A 16,894-nucleotide genomic window follows, 5' to 3' on the forward strand; every position below is an offset into this window, starting at 1 on the left:
TGGTGCTGGGAGCACCTGCTGCTACCTATCAAAGCAGCCTCACGCGACAGCAGCTCTTCCCATCTGGTTAGCGTGAGCCGTGCTTGATCTCTGACACCCGCCGTAGGCGTCGCAGGAATTCGGTCTGTGAAAGATGAGCTCGGAGGCAGCATCGCCTCCCCAGGAAATGCCAGCAACCTGAGCTGGCTCAGGCAGCGGGGAGAAACCTGTGCACAGAGATTTCACCTCCTCTTTCCCTCGTAAGCCTGGTTCAGTCCCAGCAGCCAGCAGCAGCAGAGTTATGGACCGAGCCTGGCTTGGGTTTTCCCTCGCCCACAGAGCTGAAATGCCAACGCTGTGGCTGTTTGCTTTCTCGCCAGGTTCAGCTGGGCACATTCCTCTCCTGGGAGGGCAAGGCTGTCCTGCACCCCGCGGCGGGTTTGCTTTGCCAATTGTTTTCCCTGGATTTCATCGCTCCCGCCTATAAATAACTCCTAAAAACACCTCTGTGGGTGATAATTAATTGGAGAGCTGCATGGCTGATCCAGCTCATGTCAGCTCCCTGCCATCCCACAGGCTCCAAGAGCCCCCACATAGCTCCCCAGGCTTTCACATGAAGGCAAACCCACACCAGCAACCCCAAAGCAGCATCGTTTATCCCTCATTTTGGGGACAGGAGTCTCAGGGGCACCAGCAGCGCTGCTCTCACCAGCAGGTCACACCTCGAGTGTTAAAAACCAGGCAAATGAAATAATAAACACTGAAAAAGTCCCCAGGCTAGAGCGGAAAGCAACAGCTCCCATCTCCTTTCACAGCTCCCAGGAGGTGCCACCGTGGGCGTGCAGAGGTGATGAGAGCTTTGTAAGGCTTGTGGCTGTAGGAGGTTTTGTTTGTTTGTCCTTTTCCCAAGAGTGGCAGTGGGTTGAGGGCTACTGAGAGCACACCTGAAGCATGCTCTAAGTCTACGGCTGATAGCTAAAAGCAAAATTCTGGAGAAGTTTCTGGGAGCTCAGACTGCATCTCCTGGAGCTGCAGGGCAGTGCAAGGAGCGATTGCTGGTCCTGCCTCAGTTTCCCCTTGGGGAAAAGACCTGATCTCAACTCTTGCTGGTTAAAAAAAAATGCATCACAGCCAAGAATTTATTCTTTTCCCAGTAAGGGACACAGGGTCTTGGTGCTCCTGAAGGGGCAGCGTGTCTCTGTACCTCACCTGACCTAAGGGCGAGAAGAGGGATCCCCCAGCACTGCTCTTCCCTTGAGAAGGGCTGTGAGGCCACCCTGCGGCGGTGCTGTGGTGCCTCTGGCTCGCTCTTCTGCCCTAAAGCTGCTCAGCCCGCACAGCCTGGCTCCTAATTTACCCTAAAAAATCATCTTTCTGCACCACGGTTCAAAATCCTGGAGCTTGCTATGTTAGCCTTGAGATGAAAGGTTCGTTAGCATCGCTGCCTGCCGGGGGGATGACCAAGTAGCTGTCACCTTCCACTGAGCTGCCTGCACTGCCGTGGAAGGGGAAATTGGCTTTTTCCTTGCTTTCTCCCTGCAGGATGCAGCGTGCTAGCAATGCCGTAGTGTCCTCTGCTGGGCATAGCTGAAATGATGGGATGTGGCCGGGCCCTGCACACCACCACGCCATCCAGCCCCGCTCCCTCACTGACACCCAGAGCCCTGCACAGCAATTTGTGCTCCTACGTGCAGTCATGTCTCCTCTGGGCTATCTCCAGAGCTGGCCATGGGCTGGGTGATTTCCATCCCCAAATGTCCTCCTTCATCTGGGGCTTGTGAGAGGCCAAGTTTTACCAAATTGTCAGCTAAAGAATAAGGGCAATTCCCTAAAATTGAATGGGATTTCTAGTTCCTATTTGCCTCCTGAAGCTCCCCAAGGAGGAGCCCCCCCAGGCTCTGGGCAGCCTGTGCCAGGGCTGCGGCACCCGCCCAGCACAGCAGTGCTGCCTGGTGCTCAGAGGGAGCCTCCTGGGCTCCAGGCTGAAACCACCACAACCAGGTTCAATTCGATTTCCCTCTACCCCCATTAGCCACGCAGTGACAAATCCTCTGCATAATGTGCCAGTAGAAGGCTGTAAAACCACACCAAGCTGCTTTGTTTTTTCCTGCTGCCTTGCCTGTCCACTTCTTGCCCCTTCAGTTCGTATTCCGTGGTGCGGGGGGCAGTGCAAGGTCTCACTGGGTCTCCTGTCCAGGAGCACCAAGCAGTGCTGCTGCCACCTGGCTCCAGCCAGCACCATGGGGACAACCAGAGCTGTCACTTCACAAACGCAGGGAGCCGTGAAAGCTGGGGTTTGGAAGCGAGTCAGAGCTCATGCACCATGGGGACTCCCTCCCCATGTCCCAAGGAAAAGATTTCCTTGTATTTACCAGGAGCAGGAGGGGAGGGAAAGGCAGGGGATAAAAAGCAACAGTCAGCAGACTGCAGATGGCACAAACACCCAAGAGAATCAGGCAAAAGGAAAGGCTGAAGGAGGCTCCACCTGCCTCCTTTGCCTTCTCCTCTGTTATGCACACGTGTGAACGCTGCCAGCAGCTCCGTGGTGGGTGAGACACTTCTCACAGCATGTATGGCCTGTGTGTCTGAGAGGAGGAGCAGGAGTGCTCCCGAAGCCAGCTCAGTGGCTTGCACTAAGTATGCGCCGTTTCAGTCTGCACTAGAGAGCAGCAGCGCCAGGTACTTGCCAGGGCTCCTTTGTGAAGGACTGACACGCTGGGATGCCCCATCCTGTTCTGAGCCCCAAATTTTAAGTTAGGTTAAGGTCTTTTTTTTGCCTGAGGCCTGGACATGCCTTTTCTATAACTAGTAGTGGGGAGTGTGGCAGCCTCAGGATAAAACCTCTCAGCAAGCGCTGCTTCACCAAGTGATGAAATGGTAATGCTGAGAACCAGCTTTTGTGTGCTCAGGTGGCTTTCACTGAATATACCTCACAGTGTTAAACCAAAACTTTCCTTTCTCCAGCTCTCCCTTCACAACATAGGGCTCTCTTCTAAGCCCCATGTCTCTCAAGCCAGAAAACACACGGACCGTTATTGTTAGTAGTAGGGATTTATTTATAGGGCTGGGGTTTGGGTCTTTACCTTAGCATCATTTACAAAATCAGATGGGTTTTTAAAAATACTTCCACAGATCATATCACCCAAGTGGTAAGCTCCAGATAGAGAACTCTAGTCAACTTGGTGAAACACCAGTGGCTTTACGACCGCTTTCATGCTGAAGCCTTGATCAAGCTCAGGGTATTGTAAACACACACAAAGCCCATTTAAGATGTGCGTCTAGCTTGGCTTATGTGACACGTAATGTCAGATTATAACATTTGCCTCTTCTATAACAGCGATAGAAGGATTTCAAAGTGCTTGATAAACCTGACAGTCTTACACTAGAGCAAGTAAGTGGTTCTCCCAAAGCCCCTGTAAAGGGCAAGGGCTTGTGAAAATCCCTGTATGTCTCCCTTATATATAGAGGTTAAAAAAAATGTCACCATGAGTCCCTTGTACACCAAGAAGTGGAAGCTGGGAGCCTTGGATTTCACAACAATATCTTCCCAAGTGACTGAAGTACTACTATACACATTATTTTTAAAAACTAATTCTTAATTAAAGATAAAAATTATACCAATGGAACAACTCTTCCTGCGGCACTAGTTTCAAAGAATGATGCTATTTCCTGATTGGAAACCAGTAATTATTTTAGTGAAATTTGAGATGTTCTCTGATCCTTCTGGTCTGGAGCAGAGGTCTTGTCTCCCAGCACTGTTTTCATCCGCTAGTGGGACTTTGATTTGGCTGGCTTGCTTGTTCTTCCCTTCTTAAAGCAGCACCTGCGGCAGCAGAACATGCAGCACTTGAAAGAAATAAAGAGGGAGAGGAGCACCACAGCCAGGAGGAAGGCGATGACATCTAGGGAGTGGTACTGGATCCAGTTCAGGTCATGAGCAGCAGGTCGCAGGTGTGGGGCCCCTTTGTGCCTCATGACAAACTCCACCCAGTGCACAGCCAGGTCCAGGGGGTGGATGGGCCTGTCGAGGTGAAGTTCTGAGAGACGCTTGATGTTCTCCTTGTACCTGCCAAGACAAGATGTTGGGTGTTTTCAATGACTTGTGCTTCTGAGACTCAGTCCCCAGAAAAAAAAGGATGTAGTGTCAGTTGTCTGATGGCCCACTGGGGGCTTCTCCATATATTTACCACCACCACCACCACATGAGAGGTAAAATAGCAAAGTTATGAAGCCCCAAAAGTCCTGTTTTCAAGGGTAAACAAAGGAGAAAAGGAGAAAAAGGAGAAAAGGAGAAGGGTAAACAAAAGGAAAAGAAGTAGGAAAGCTTAGCTTGAGCTGCTAGCAAAATCCTGGGATGAAAGGTGGAGGGTGTGTCTTAAAGCCCCCCTATGCTCTGATGTCTCAAAACAGCCTGGGCATGCTGGCAGCAATACTGTGCTGCCTAGGGGGGCTCCCTGTATCGCCTCAGCATACTGTGTGTATTTCTCCTGCTCTGTGCTGGAATTTACAGCATTACTGAGCCAGGCAGTGGCTGTGCTCATACAATTCCTCATGAGTGCCAGAAAGGAAGAAAAAAAAAAAAAAAAAGACTAAGAAAACTGCTCCATGGCTCTGTTGAGTAAATCCTACCTTCAGATGCAATACAGCCCCTGGACTATACTGAGGCACTGCCACTTGTCTCCTCCCTCCAGCTGCTGTGCAGATGGCATTGCTGGGCAAGGCTAGCAGTATGCTAGCCTTGTGGGAGCACTGAGACAGCAGAGGAGGCAGGCCTGGTCCACAAGCCTGTTCTCATCATCTAGGATTACAATCCTAGACAGTGAGATGGATGATGCTGGTACAGGGGCAGAACAAGGTCAAGCATTGGCTTCTCAGCAATGTAGCTTTGATATAAGAAGGGATATAAGAACAGATTAGCATTCTGTCAAGCTGGAAGTAAGAGTGCTGTCGATATACAAGAGTAGAAGGAAAAAGGCTGTGCTTCTATTACTGACTTTTTATCATTAATAACTGTTTTCAAGGCGTTAGACATGTCTTCTGAAGTCATTTCAAGTATATTCAGTGTCAGTCCTGCTCCCCGTGACTCTACTCGCTTCGCGTTGTCCATCTGGTCTCCAAACAAAGGCATTAGTACCATTGGCACTGCATTGCATATGCCCTCATAAACACCATGTGAGCCTCCGTGGGTAATAAAGGCACGAGTCTTAGGGTGAGCTGTGGAAGAAAGAGAGACTTGCTTAGCTATTTGATCCATTAAGTCATGGTAACACATCCCTGAGGAAAAACTTACACGAACATGGCATTGATGGGTGTACATCAAGACAGTCACATGCATCATTACTTATGGGCAAACTTAATGCCCTCCATCTTCAACAGTAAGATAATCAAGTGTTGGAAAGCCTTTCCAAACAGCGTTCTTTCATAATTTTGCAATCTTGAAATTGCAATCAGATGCGTTTCTAAATGACAAGCTGTGGTTCAAACAGCCAAGTCTGTTGGGAAGTCCTGTGACCCACAGCGATACAAAGAGTCAGCGCAGATGATGGTAACGAGGCCCTGCACCTACATTATCAGATTAAAAGAAACGAGCTGGCATAACCCAAAGCATCTCAGACCTACCTAGAAGATCATTCTGTGGCAGCCATTTGACAAGCTTTACGTTTTGCGGCAGGTTGGAGGGCACCTTTCCTGTGTATCGCCACAAAACCTGTGAAGGAAAGGAAACACAATATCAATTCTCATAAAAGAGCCTCTTAATGCTCCTCAGCTGGTTTGAAAAGCACAGCTGAAGGTGTTTGTGATGCACAAAACCTCTTTTATTGACAGCAGTGCAGAGCAGCAGGGATGATTTCTTCTGGCATCAAGGAGCAGGAGTAAGGAAGGACTGAGCACCCCGAAAGCCAAAGTTAATCTTACACTACATTTGAGTACAGTGTTGGATTGCTGTGCTGGAAGCAGGAGAGGGTAACTGTACCGTCTGAGGGACTGATCCCAAAGCATCTGCGATTTCTCTGGCTTTCTTCATAGGAATGTCAGAGACCATGGAGCCCAGTGAGAAGACAACGATGCCATGCTCTCCAGACGCATTGACGATGTCTTCGAATTCCTGCCAACACAAAGCACATCCTTAGTCAAAATCCTTACTGTGTCATATGCAGTAATTTTTGTCAGGTTTCCACAAAAGCATCTAGAAAGGCAACAAAATGAATAGTCAACATAGTGAAAACTAGGACCAGGAAAATTGGTTATTTAGAAAATGAGGCCTGGGGAAAAAAAAAGGGTGCAGGCTGTTGGGTGAAGGTATGTAGGAGTATGAGTGTTTGCAGATTTGGAAACCAAAGCAAGGTTCAGAATGGACACGAGGAAAAAAAAAAATTAAAACGGCTGTGTAGCAAAGTCTGCCTGCTCAAAGACATCAGTTTCTGTGAAATTAAGAAGATGGTGTACCAATTCAGTGGATCAATTCATTATCATACTATTCCTGCCAACCAATCTCTAAGTTGTGTTTTATTTTCACATTTACTGAAGGTCATATGAGCTGGATTTAGAGTCAATGTTCTTCTTTTCAGACCATGCAGCTGCAAGAGAGAATTAAGATTTTTAAGTGTTCTGAAAGTACATAGCTTTAACTTATTATATCTGGAATTTTGGTCTATTTTGACTATGATAGTATTGAACCACTACCAATTTTATTATCTGTTTTGTCTGCTTTATTTAAATAAAAGAGGGACTAGAAGATCTGTCACTGGAATCCAAGAGCAAAAGGATTTTGATACAAAGACAGCCGAAGGCTGGAGTGAAATTCCTGTGCCATAGAAAAATATTCGGTAAAGCCAGGGAAGGAAAGATGAAACTGGAGGGAATTGCTGCGAGCATCAGAGTTAAACAAGTGGAATAAAATGAACTGAGTCTAGCGACTGAAATGTAATCTCTGAAGGGATAACTGAAACTGACTCCCTGAGGTTTTGCTCTCTTCTGTATTTTTGTGGCTGACCCTTTGCTGTAGGCTGAATCCCAAATGGAAGGAACCTTTGAAAGCTTGCTGATAACCAGCATGCTGAGCGGCTGACCTGATGCTCTCCTAAAGGCAAACAAGGTGGAATGTAATTCAGACTTGGTTCTGTCATACCAGCTCTCTCTGAAGACAGATTTTCCATTAAGTCATCGCAGATAGCTGGTTGGGAATTTAGGGCTCAGCTCTGTGTGGATTCACGGACATCTGGGCACTGCAAAATCCTCCCCAGGAAAGAAAGAAGAAGCCCAGATTTTCATGCATATTTGTCTGGGCATCTTAAGGGTCTTCCACAAAGAGATTTACTCCTCACTTTACAAGGGATGAATTGGTGCCAAGAGCTTTCCTCAGACACCTCCAGTTTGCTCGCCTGTTGCTGTTTGTCCCTGATAGGAGCCCCATCTAACGGTGCGAGGAAGCAGTGCAGTCATAGACAAACGGAGAAAAAGAATTAACTAACCTTTGATAATGGTTTTTCCTGAGTACAGCTTATGCCTCCAATCAAGACCATGTTAGGCATGACAGGCCTGGGATACTCAAACACAAAGTCATATTTCATGAGCCAAATAGATGCATGGCTTAAGATTTCTAGCAGTGTTGCCTCTTTCTGAAGGAATTCTTTGATCAAAATATTGTACGGTGAATAAAAAAGACTACAGGTTAGGGAATTGGTCAAGCTAACGATGACATTGACCACACGCTGGAGGAAGCCCATGCGATCAGTGTAGCGTGTGAAGAACCTAGGAATGTAAGAAGGAGGATTTGGGCAGAGGGTAGCATGGAAGTCCAGGCTGCACGGCAGTCCCCGCACGAGGTACACGGAAGGTATGGAGAGATGTTCAGCCAGAATCTGTCCACATGGGAAAAAAGGATCCATAAAAACAACATCAAATGTGCTTTCTTCAAGGTATTTGATCAGCTCTTTATCAGAAAGAAGCATTTTGCAGGAATCAAAAAACATTTTTGTAATATTTGCCACTTTGGAGAATTTTTCCAAGAAAGGTCGAGGTGTGAAACTCCTATAGCCTAGCTTTTTAAATTCTGCCTCCACGTACTCCCTGGTGTAAGGCACGGAGTATGTTTTCGTGGTATAGTGCACTGATGAATCTATCCGCAGGTTTATCTCTGGCGCAACAACCACTATTTCATGTCCTCTCTGCCTGAGCCGCTCCACAATCGGGCGCGTGCTGAGCCAGTGACTGCCATCGATGGGTACAACCAAAAGCTTTCCACCTTCACAAAAATTCCACAGGAGCAGGAAAAACGCAGCCCAGGAGGTAAGAAAATTAAATCCCAGATTCACAAAGGCCATTTTCCTTGCACTGCGGAAAGCCAGCAAGGTTTTAAGTGGATGCAGAACTATTGTGAGGGACAAATAATGGCTGGTGGGGTACTTTGCTCTTCAATTTTTTTGAAGGTAAATGTTTAATTCCCAGTGGGCTGAACACTAGCAGAAATTAGGGTAATCTTTAACTTCGGGTAAAGGTTGCACACATTATCTGTGCACACAGTGAAGGCTTTAGGCAAACGGGTACCGCGGGGTAAAGTTGAATGTTTGAATGAACATTAGAGCATTCAGATGCTTGAGGGAGGGACGCCCAGCAACAGGCGATGCATTGCACTGAAAAGCTGGACGGAGTCATGAATGGGAGGCAGCACTAGCCAGGCAGTCACTGTCACTATCCAGGGGCTGATATCCAGTGAGTTATCAACTCCCAGCCTTGAGTCTGTTCAGATGTCTGACCTTTGGAATATTTTGTGCCATCGAGGCAGCCTAAACAAGAAGCAATGATTGATAGAGATGTGATAGCCAGGGGGCTGATAAGGTTTACCTTCAGATTTGTTTGTATATAGTAGCAGTTATCAAAGTGAAAGCCCTGGGTCTACAGTAGTAAATGTAATTGCCAGGTTTGCATCACTTCTGCAGTTGCAACACCGCTGTGGTCTGAAACACAAAATAAATGACTGATATCTGCACTATTTATGCAGCCCACTAGGGAGATTTAGACAAGTCAGGGAGAGAGGGTAGATAGTTACAAACCTGAAGGCTTCTTTTTCAAATCATCCTCTTATACACTGTCTTACTCTGCTTCTTACAAACTCAGAGTCAGGAGCGCTTCCTTTCCTGTGTTTGGTTGCCTGCCCTGCTAGGTTTTGGGGTGTTCAGCCACATTATCAATCTCTATGGCACACCATATATGCCTAGGTTTACACAGAGTTAGTTCTACATTTTCACTCTTTGTCCTATCAAGTCTCCTGCAGTTAATCAATATTCCTCTTCCATTACGGATATTAAATCTTCTGACATAGAATTATGTTGTCATTTATCTAGACACTCAAGGCATGCATGCTGTGTTTAATTTTATGGCAATATGCTTAGGCCAAGCTAAGCCATACCCATGCTGCTCTGTACCTTATACAACTCCCCCTAAGCTTTCCCTGACAGAAACCCTTTGTGTGCTTGCAATGCAACAAAGCTAGGTTCTGGTGGCCATCTATCAGAGCCTGAGATTCCTACTTCTGAATCATGCCATCCTGGTAGTCAGTCATGTATCACCTCAAGCATAAATGTAGAACGAATATAGAAAGCACCTAAAAAAAGTAAATCTTAAATGATCACTAATAAATGCTGCAATACTCTCAACTTAAACAATGACAAACTTCTGGTAATGGTTTATTCTGCTCACAGCTGATGCTTCCAATATAGACCATATTTTGGGATTATTGGCCATGAATACTCCAACACAGTCATAGCTTTCGAGTTTCCTCACAGAGAAATAATAGTACTGGAACTCTTTAGCAAAGCATCCGTTTGGGTTATAAGTTCTCTTGTTTTAAATAAAACAGATAGCAAACTAAATGATCTGAAAACCTAACCAGGAGGTTTTTCACACATGCTGTAAATGTGATGTGATCTGAACTGGATGTGAAAGTCCTTGGCACATAAGAAAAAGACATTGACTACCATCCTGAGGCATGACCAAGCTGCCAAGCTCCAGAAAGAAAGAGAACAAGCCTAGCATATATCTGGTACCTTTACATAACTGCTGTGGGGCTGCTGGCAGGAAGAGAATTCCTTCCTACTTATCCCAATCAGTATATGAAAGCAAAAAATAGTTGTACCTCATTTATACCTTGATCTTTAATCTTTTTGTCTACAAAAGGATTGCTAAAACAGGTTGTTGGAGTTCAAAGATTACGTTTTTACACTGCGATAAAAGTATTGATACGAGTGCTATCAAAGGATGTCAGGCAAGAAGCATTTTCATGTACTTAAGTTATCTTAAATGATTTAGCACAGTTCACCAGGGTCTTTGATTAAGGGAGGTAGCAGCTGTTTGTAGAGGGATTTTCGTAGGTCAGGGCAGTTTGAAGTGACTTACTGTCCTCTGCCAGATTCAAGACCGCCCAGCTTTCATGGCCACTGAATTTCTCCAGAGAGCTTACCTTAAAAGAAGCGTATCATTCAGCAGTATTGCACTACTGATATGGAAGTCCCAAAGCCCTGACTTTCCCTCCTGCACCTTTGCTAGGAGAGGTGCCCGGAGTTCACACTGTCCTCAGCAGTAAGCGGGAGCTAGCACGCTAAGCAGTGGTGTCACCAAAGTTTGAGTAACATATTAACCAAAAGCTTTTTTATATAAACAATGACAAAGCAGAATACAGAGTCCTTGCTCAAGAGGTGCCACAAGAGTTCGTAGGTGAGTGGTTTGAGGTGAAACTGCTTTTTGAGAGTACTGATGCATCAGAAAACACAGTCCTTGGCCAAGAGGGGGCATTAGAGTTTGTAGGTGAGAGGTTCTGGCCAAGTTGTGTTGAAAGCTCTTAGTAGCAACTTTTCAAAAGAAGCTAGTAAGGCTGGGCTGTGGTATGAGCCAGTAGGATGTGGGCCAGAATGCTGTGCTGTGGTCACCAGAAAAAGGGGAGGACAGAGTTTCCGAGCTGCTTCTGCATGTGCTGTGCTAAGATTTTTAATGCAAAACAAAACAAAAAAAAAAACTACATTGGAAGTCCTGTTCCCTGTCACACACTACAGTAGCCTACAACTACTTTACAGAGAGAACGATGATGATGGAGTCAAGTTTTTCTGGGTAGCAGTGGTACGCGAGAGCATGAGCACAAGAGATTCAGACTGAGCATTTGGAAAATGCTCCAATACTTTTTACCTCTAGTATTTAGTAAGCTTGCCTGTATAACACCAGAGATTCCTTGATCTAATGTTGAGGATAGTCCCACTCCAATGACTTTTTTTTTTTTGATATCCAGATCAGGTCGATGTGAGTAGGATTTCAGTCCCTTATTACTCTTGAGAACCTGGACTGAAGCTGCAGCAACTGATGCAAGGGATGCCAAGTGGATACCCAACGGACAGGTGGGTGAATGAAATAGGTGCCTGTAAACAAAGCACTGCCTGCAGATAGGGAGAACATGCAAAAGCACATTAAGACTTTCAAGATAAACCTAGGAGAGAGGATAACTGCAGTCTGTGCTTAAAAGAAGGGACTGACCAAGCAGGTCTCATCTACCCTTAAGTCATGGAAAGGGAAAAGGTGGATGCCAAAAGTTTGCAAACTTACAAAAGTTATGAGACAAACTAGAGTAGAAGAAAAATTCTCTAGAGGCCTATTGAGTACAACAATAATATTTCTAAGGCACAGCCAGGAAACTGAGAGAACATTTTTGGGAAACACTATTTCCTCACCCTGTTCTACAGCACCTCTCTGCAGTTTTATAACATTTCAGTGATAAAGAGGAAGAGATCTCACTGTGACAAGGAGATGCAACATATACCCTGAGGTAGCAGTATACAACCAGGTAGTTACCCCAGAGTTGCAGGTATCCTGTTACCACTACCCTATGCTAACATAGAAGGGGCCCTCAAATCTCATATTTGATGTATAGTCCCTTCCACATAGTCTTTAAGCTCTGCTAACGTTTCAGCCAAGCATGTATCTGTCTGTGTAACACTAATATATAATGCCATAAAACAACACTAAAGAGATTAAAAACAACCAAACAAAAACATTAAAAAAAAAAAATAAGGTTAACAGCATGTTCATAAGAATTCAAAAGTTGTGTCATGGGATTTTGAGAAATACGCTAACACCTGCAACTGATCCATGTCTATATGAGTCCAGAGACTGAAGTCCCCTAGTAGAACTGTAAATTCAGCTCTCCTGAAAGCAAAGAAAAAAAAAAACAAAAAACAAAAAACATATTTATCAGGAGAAAGTAAAGCTAAAGTACAGAGTTGAGTGCCAAGGTTGTACACTGTAAATATCCCCAGCTGTAAGAATCAATGGTTATCTATTTGCAATTCTACAAATCCTGGCAGTCACAATGTACCTCTTATTAACCAACAAAATCCTTTTTTTAAATTCATTCCCAGTTTTTGTCTACAGAAGAAAACTGTTGGTGGTGAGCCAGGTTTTTTCAGTACATGATGTCAGATGTACTTCCTTTTGTTTGCTTTAAACTTGCTGTCTCCTCATTTCACTGCTAGTCATAGGTTAAGTACTGGGAGAAATGATGCATATCAGTTCCCCTTTCACCTTCTTTACACTTTCCAGGATTTTATAGGCCACTGTTATAGATCCTCTGTCATAATCCTTTTTACAGGTTTGACTATACAGTTTATTTTATCCCTGCCTTTCTAGATTGAGTGCCTATTTTGAATACTCTTTAAAATGCTTCATTTTTACTGTGTGAGGTTCAACTTTTTATTAAAGTTAAGCCCTATTTCAACAATTTGTCAAACTTGATATCTGCAAAACTTACTTAATAGGAACTTATTTCTAAAAACTTAAGGTATGATGTTGGTCTGTGAACCACAGAATATAATTGAGTACACATTGAGTACACAGAATGGAGCAACCTGAACTAAGTGGACATGGTCTGACTCCTGCTTATTCAGTCCTTCTTGTTGGATGAGGTCTGCAAACGTCCTTCATGCTCCGGTATTTTCTGAGTTAATTACAACTCAAAACATCGAGAATCTTTTTTTAAAGGAGAGGGAGGGATAGAGAGGAAATCAGCAATGACAAGGCAAGCCATAGGCTAAGCAAAGGTCACCTTAAACAAAATTTTCTCATGCAGAAGATGCTTGTAAATGGCAAACACCACAACAACAGCCCTGAGTGAAGAGACCATGAGAAACCTGCTTTAGAGTCAAAGCTGGCTTGGAGCAGCGGGCACGTGAGTACTGAGGACTTTCCCAGGGCTAATTTAATCTACAACACTTCCTTCGTTTTTACACTGAGATATTCAGATGTCTTCATTGCAAGAAGTACTGGCACCTCTTGGTAAAGGAAAAGCAGCTTGAAATGCTTTTGTTATCACCCACTTAAAGAGACTTTCTAACAAACCCTGTGTTGCAACCTCTCAGTGTGCATAAAGTCCTGCAAGAATGACAAGAAGAAAACAGAGGATGACCCACCTGAGTTAGCTTCCCGTGAGCACAATTTACTCCACCAACCAAAATCATGTTGGGCATCAGTGGTCTTGGATAGTGTAAAACAAAGTCTAATTTTATAAGCCAAATGGAAGCCTTACGTAAGAGATCTGGCACAGTCACGTCACGCTGAAGGAACTCAGAAGCCAGTTTAGAGTATGATTGAAAAACAACATCACAGAGAAAAAAATTGGGGATGTCGAAGATTACATTCTTCACGCGCTGGAGAAAGTTCATGCGGTCTGTGTTGTCTGTAAATACCCTGGGGACATAAGAAGGGGGATTGGGACACTGAGTGGCTTCAAATTCCAAGCCACACGGTATTAGCTGCAAATAAAACACAGAAGGGACTGAAAGATGCTCGGCCAGTATCTGCCCACAGGGTAGTATTGGATCGGTAAAGACAGCATCAAACTTACTCTCCTCAAGATATCTGATAAGCTCTTTGTTGTACAGTAAGTGTTCACAGGTAGGCAGGAATATGGCAGAAGTATTTTTCACACCCTCATACGTTTTAACAATTCTTTCCAGGAAGGTTCCTTCTTCAAATACTTGCTGTCCAGTTCTCTGGAAAGTGGTATCCATCTCTTCCTGTGTGAAAGGGACTGGGTACATTTTCATGATAAAACTCTTTGATGGCTTTATGTATAAACTGACTTCTGGTGCGACGACGACTACTTCATGCCCTTTCGCCTTGAGACCCTCCAACACTTCCCGCATGCTGAGCCAGTGACTCCCATCTACGGGCACCACCAGCACTTTCCCACCAGCAGCCAGACCGAGCACGGACAGGAGCAGAACCAGCATCACTGCGACTTGTGGATGAGAAGCAGGCCCCGGGGCCATCCCTGCAGAAACTCGGTGCATGCTGCACCCAGAAAGAAGTCTGCAGGCAGCACTGAAGCAACAGCACCAGCTCTGCGCTTTTAAGCGATTTGTGCTACACCTTAACTTTTGATCTTCAGAGGTATTTGCTGTATGGTAAATGTATAATCCTTGATTTCATAAAAGACTGGATAATAAGTACTAAGTTCAGCCAACTCCATAGGAATGTGGCACATGTAGTGAATACACCAGAGAACCAGTATCTGTTTCTAGAAAACAAACCATAAAGCGTGACCCTGGAACGAGGCAGGGGTGGTTCTGGGTGGGGCTGTGCTTCTCATACCCTAAACATCAGGGCAGTACTAGCAGTCCCTGCAAAGACACAGCTAAAGGAGAATTTTGATTAAGTTTCCCTGCAAGATGTGTGACAGCCTGAAGTACTAGACCAAAGAATAATTAGTATTCCTTGGCGCTGGTGCATACTACATGCTCTTTTGTTATACATCAGACTGGGAGAACTGGAGGACAGGGCTTTTCTCACTTAGGCCTTTTAAGACTTCTTCTAGAATGATTTCTCCTCTGAGATCCTCCATAGGACATGTCCATCGATGTCTTCCTTTGGGATCAGTGCTGGGTCCATCTCCTTTCTTTCCTCCTTGACGTTTATTGGGAGATGTGCTCTTGCACCTGCAGGGTCAACTATTTCACACTTCCCCCACCTACAGTCATTAGCAATCACACAGAGCCACTGATGCCAATCCAGCAGCACCACCAGCAGCTCCCTGTGTGGGGTGAGAGGCGTGGGAGAGAATCAGCCCTGCAGTGATTTGAGATTAGGGAGGAAAGTGGCAGCTTCTCAGACAAAACATGCTGAGCGATGCACAGATAAACAACAGGTGCTGTTGTCAAGAAATTAAGAGCATTTATATTACAATCATACAGCAACACCAAGGCAAGTTGGTGTGTCTAATAAAACAAGAAAGTTTTTTTCTTTCACATAGATCTAGCAAGAAGTTGAATTCTTCAGTTGGTGGCACATATTTTGAAGGTGGTTTTGAGTGAAATGGATAGATTCAGACCCCCCACAACTCTATGCGGATGTCAGAAGAGATCTGCCTGTTCAAAACACCATTTTTTACTGTGATACACAAGTGTCTTCACTGAATCAAGTACTGGCGCTTCTCGGTAAATGAAAAGCAGATTGACGATGTTCAGGCAGTAAAAGAGACCTTTCTAACAACCTCTGTGATACATCGTTCTCTAATGAGAACAGCAGCTTATGAGAACAACAAAAAATAGGGCATGACCCACCTGAGTTAGCTTCCTGTGAGTGCATGTTATTCCTCCAATAATGACCATGTTTGGCATCAGTGGCCTGGGATAATGGAATACAAAGTCGAATCGCATAAGCCAAATAGATGCATTGCGTAAGAGGTCTAACACGGTCACATCCCGCTGAAGGAACTCAGAAGCCAGTTTAGAGTACGGTTGAAACATAAAATAGCAGAGGAGATTATTTGGAATGTCAAATAACACGTTCTTCACACGCTGGAGAAAGTTCATGCGGTCTGTATTGGCACTGAATAGCCTAGGGACATAAGAATGTGGTCTAGGACACTGAGTGGCTTCAAATTCCAAGCTACACGGTATTTGCTGTAAAAGAAACACAGAAGGGACTGAAAGATGCTCAGCCAGTATCTGCCCACAGGGAAGCATTGGATCTGTAAAGAGAGCATCAAACTTACTGTCCTCAAGATATTTGATAAGTTCTTTGTTGTTCAGTAAGTATTCACATGTAGCCAGGAACAAGGCAGAGGTTTTTTTAGATCGTTGAAATATTCTAACAAATCTTTCCAGAAAGGATCCTCCTTGAAATGCTTCCTGTGAAAAGGCATGGAAATTCTCATCCAGCTCTTCCTGCGTGAAAGGGACTGGGTACATTTTCAGAACAAAATTCTTTGCTGGCTTTATGTGTAAATTCACTTCTGGTGCAACGACGACTATTTCGTGCCCTTTCTCACTGAGACCATCCAACACTTCCCGCATGCTGAGCCAATGACTCCCATCTATGGGCACCACCAGCAGTTTCCCACCAGCAGCCAGACCGAGCACGGACAGGAGCAGAACCAGCGTCACTGTGACTTGTGGATGAGAAGCAGGCACCGGGGCCATCCCTGCAGAAACCCGGTGCGTGCTGCCCAGAAAGAAGTCTGCAGGCAGCACTGAAGCAACAGCACCAGCTCCGTGCTTTTAAGCAATCTGTGCTACACTGTAACTTTTGATCCGTAAAAATATTTACTGCTTGGTAAATGTATAATCCTTGATTTCATAAAAGGCCAGATAACCCACACTAGAGTTCAGAAATGTACACAGGCGGGTGCAAATGTGGTGGATGCAGCAGATAAGCTGAAACATTTACTACTAGAGGAACAGCATAGTCTGATCACGGAAGGCAGCAGGCGTGGTTCTGGGCAGGACTGTGCTTCTGATAGACTCGCTCTGACTGAAGTATCATGACTTTCCTCAAACACTGACAATACCTTTGGGTGGTACATACAATACCCCATCACAGACCTGTGCTAGAAGACAGAGGAAGTGGAAAGGAAGCAGGGGTACCCCAGGGAGAA

General features: G+C 45.0%; 1 protein-coding gene across 10 annotated transcripts in view; it reads right to left on the reverse strand.

Annotated features, from left to right (window-relative positions):
* Nucleotides 1–3,011: 3,011 nt before the first annotated feature.
* The window catches only part of LOC311438772 (UDP-glucuronosyltransferase 1A1-like), a 35,653-nt gene continuing 21,770 nt past the window's right edge, over nucleotides 3,012–16,894 (reverse strand). For 4 of the 10 annotated variants that reach the window (XM_084523636.1, XM_084523638.1, XM_084523635.1 and 1 more), the window contains exons 2-5: nucleotides 5,954–6,085; nucleotides 5,599–5,686; nucleotides 4,974–5,193; nucleotides 3,012–4,045 (exon numbers count right to left, since the gene is read on the reverse strand). In XM_084523636.1, coding sequence (XP_084379762.1) covers nucleotides 3,748–4,045; nucleotides 4,974–5,193; nucleotides 5,599–5,686; nucleotides 5,954–6,085 — 738 coding nt within the window. In that variant the 3' untranslated portion in view covers nucleotides 3,012–3,747. Of the gene's footprint in view, nucleotides 4,046–4,973; nucleotides 5,194–5,598; nucleotides 5,687–5,953; nucleotides 6,086–7,451; nucleotides 8,400–13,427; nucleotides 14,378–15,578; nucleotides 16,533–16,894 lie in introns of those variants that run through there. The other 6 variants (XM_084523631.1, XM_084523639.1, XM_084523634.1 and 3 more) reach the window with 6 other exon arrangements.

This window comes from Aythya ferina (assembly GCF_964211825.1).
Source record: "Aythya ferina genome assembly, chromosome: 6".
In the NCBI taxonomy this organism is placed as follows: domain Eukaryota; kingdom Metazoa; phylum Chordata; class Aves; order Anseriformes; family Anatidae; genus Aythya; species Aythya ferina.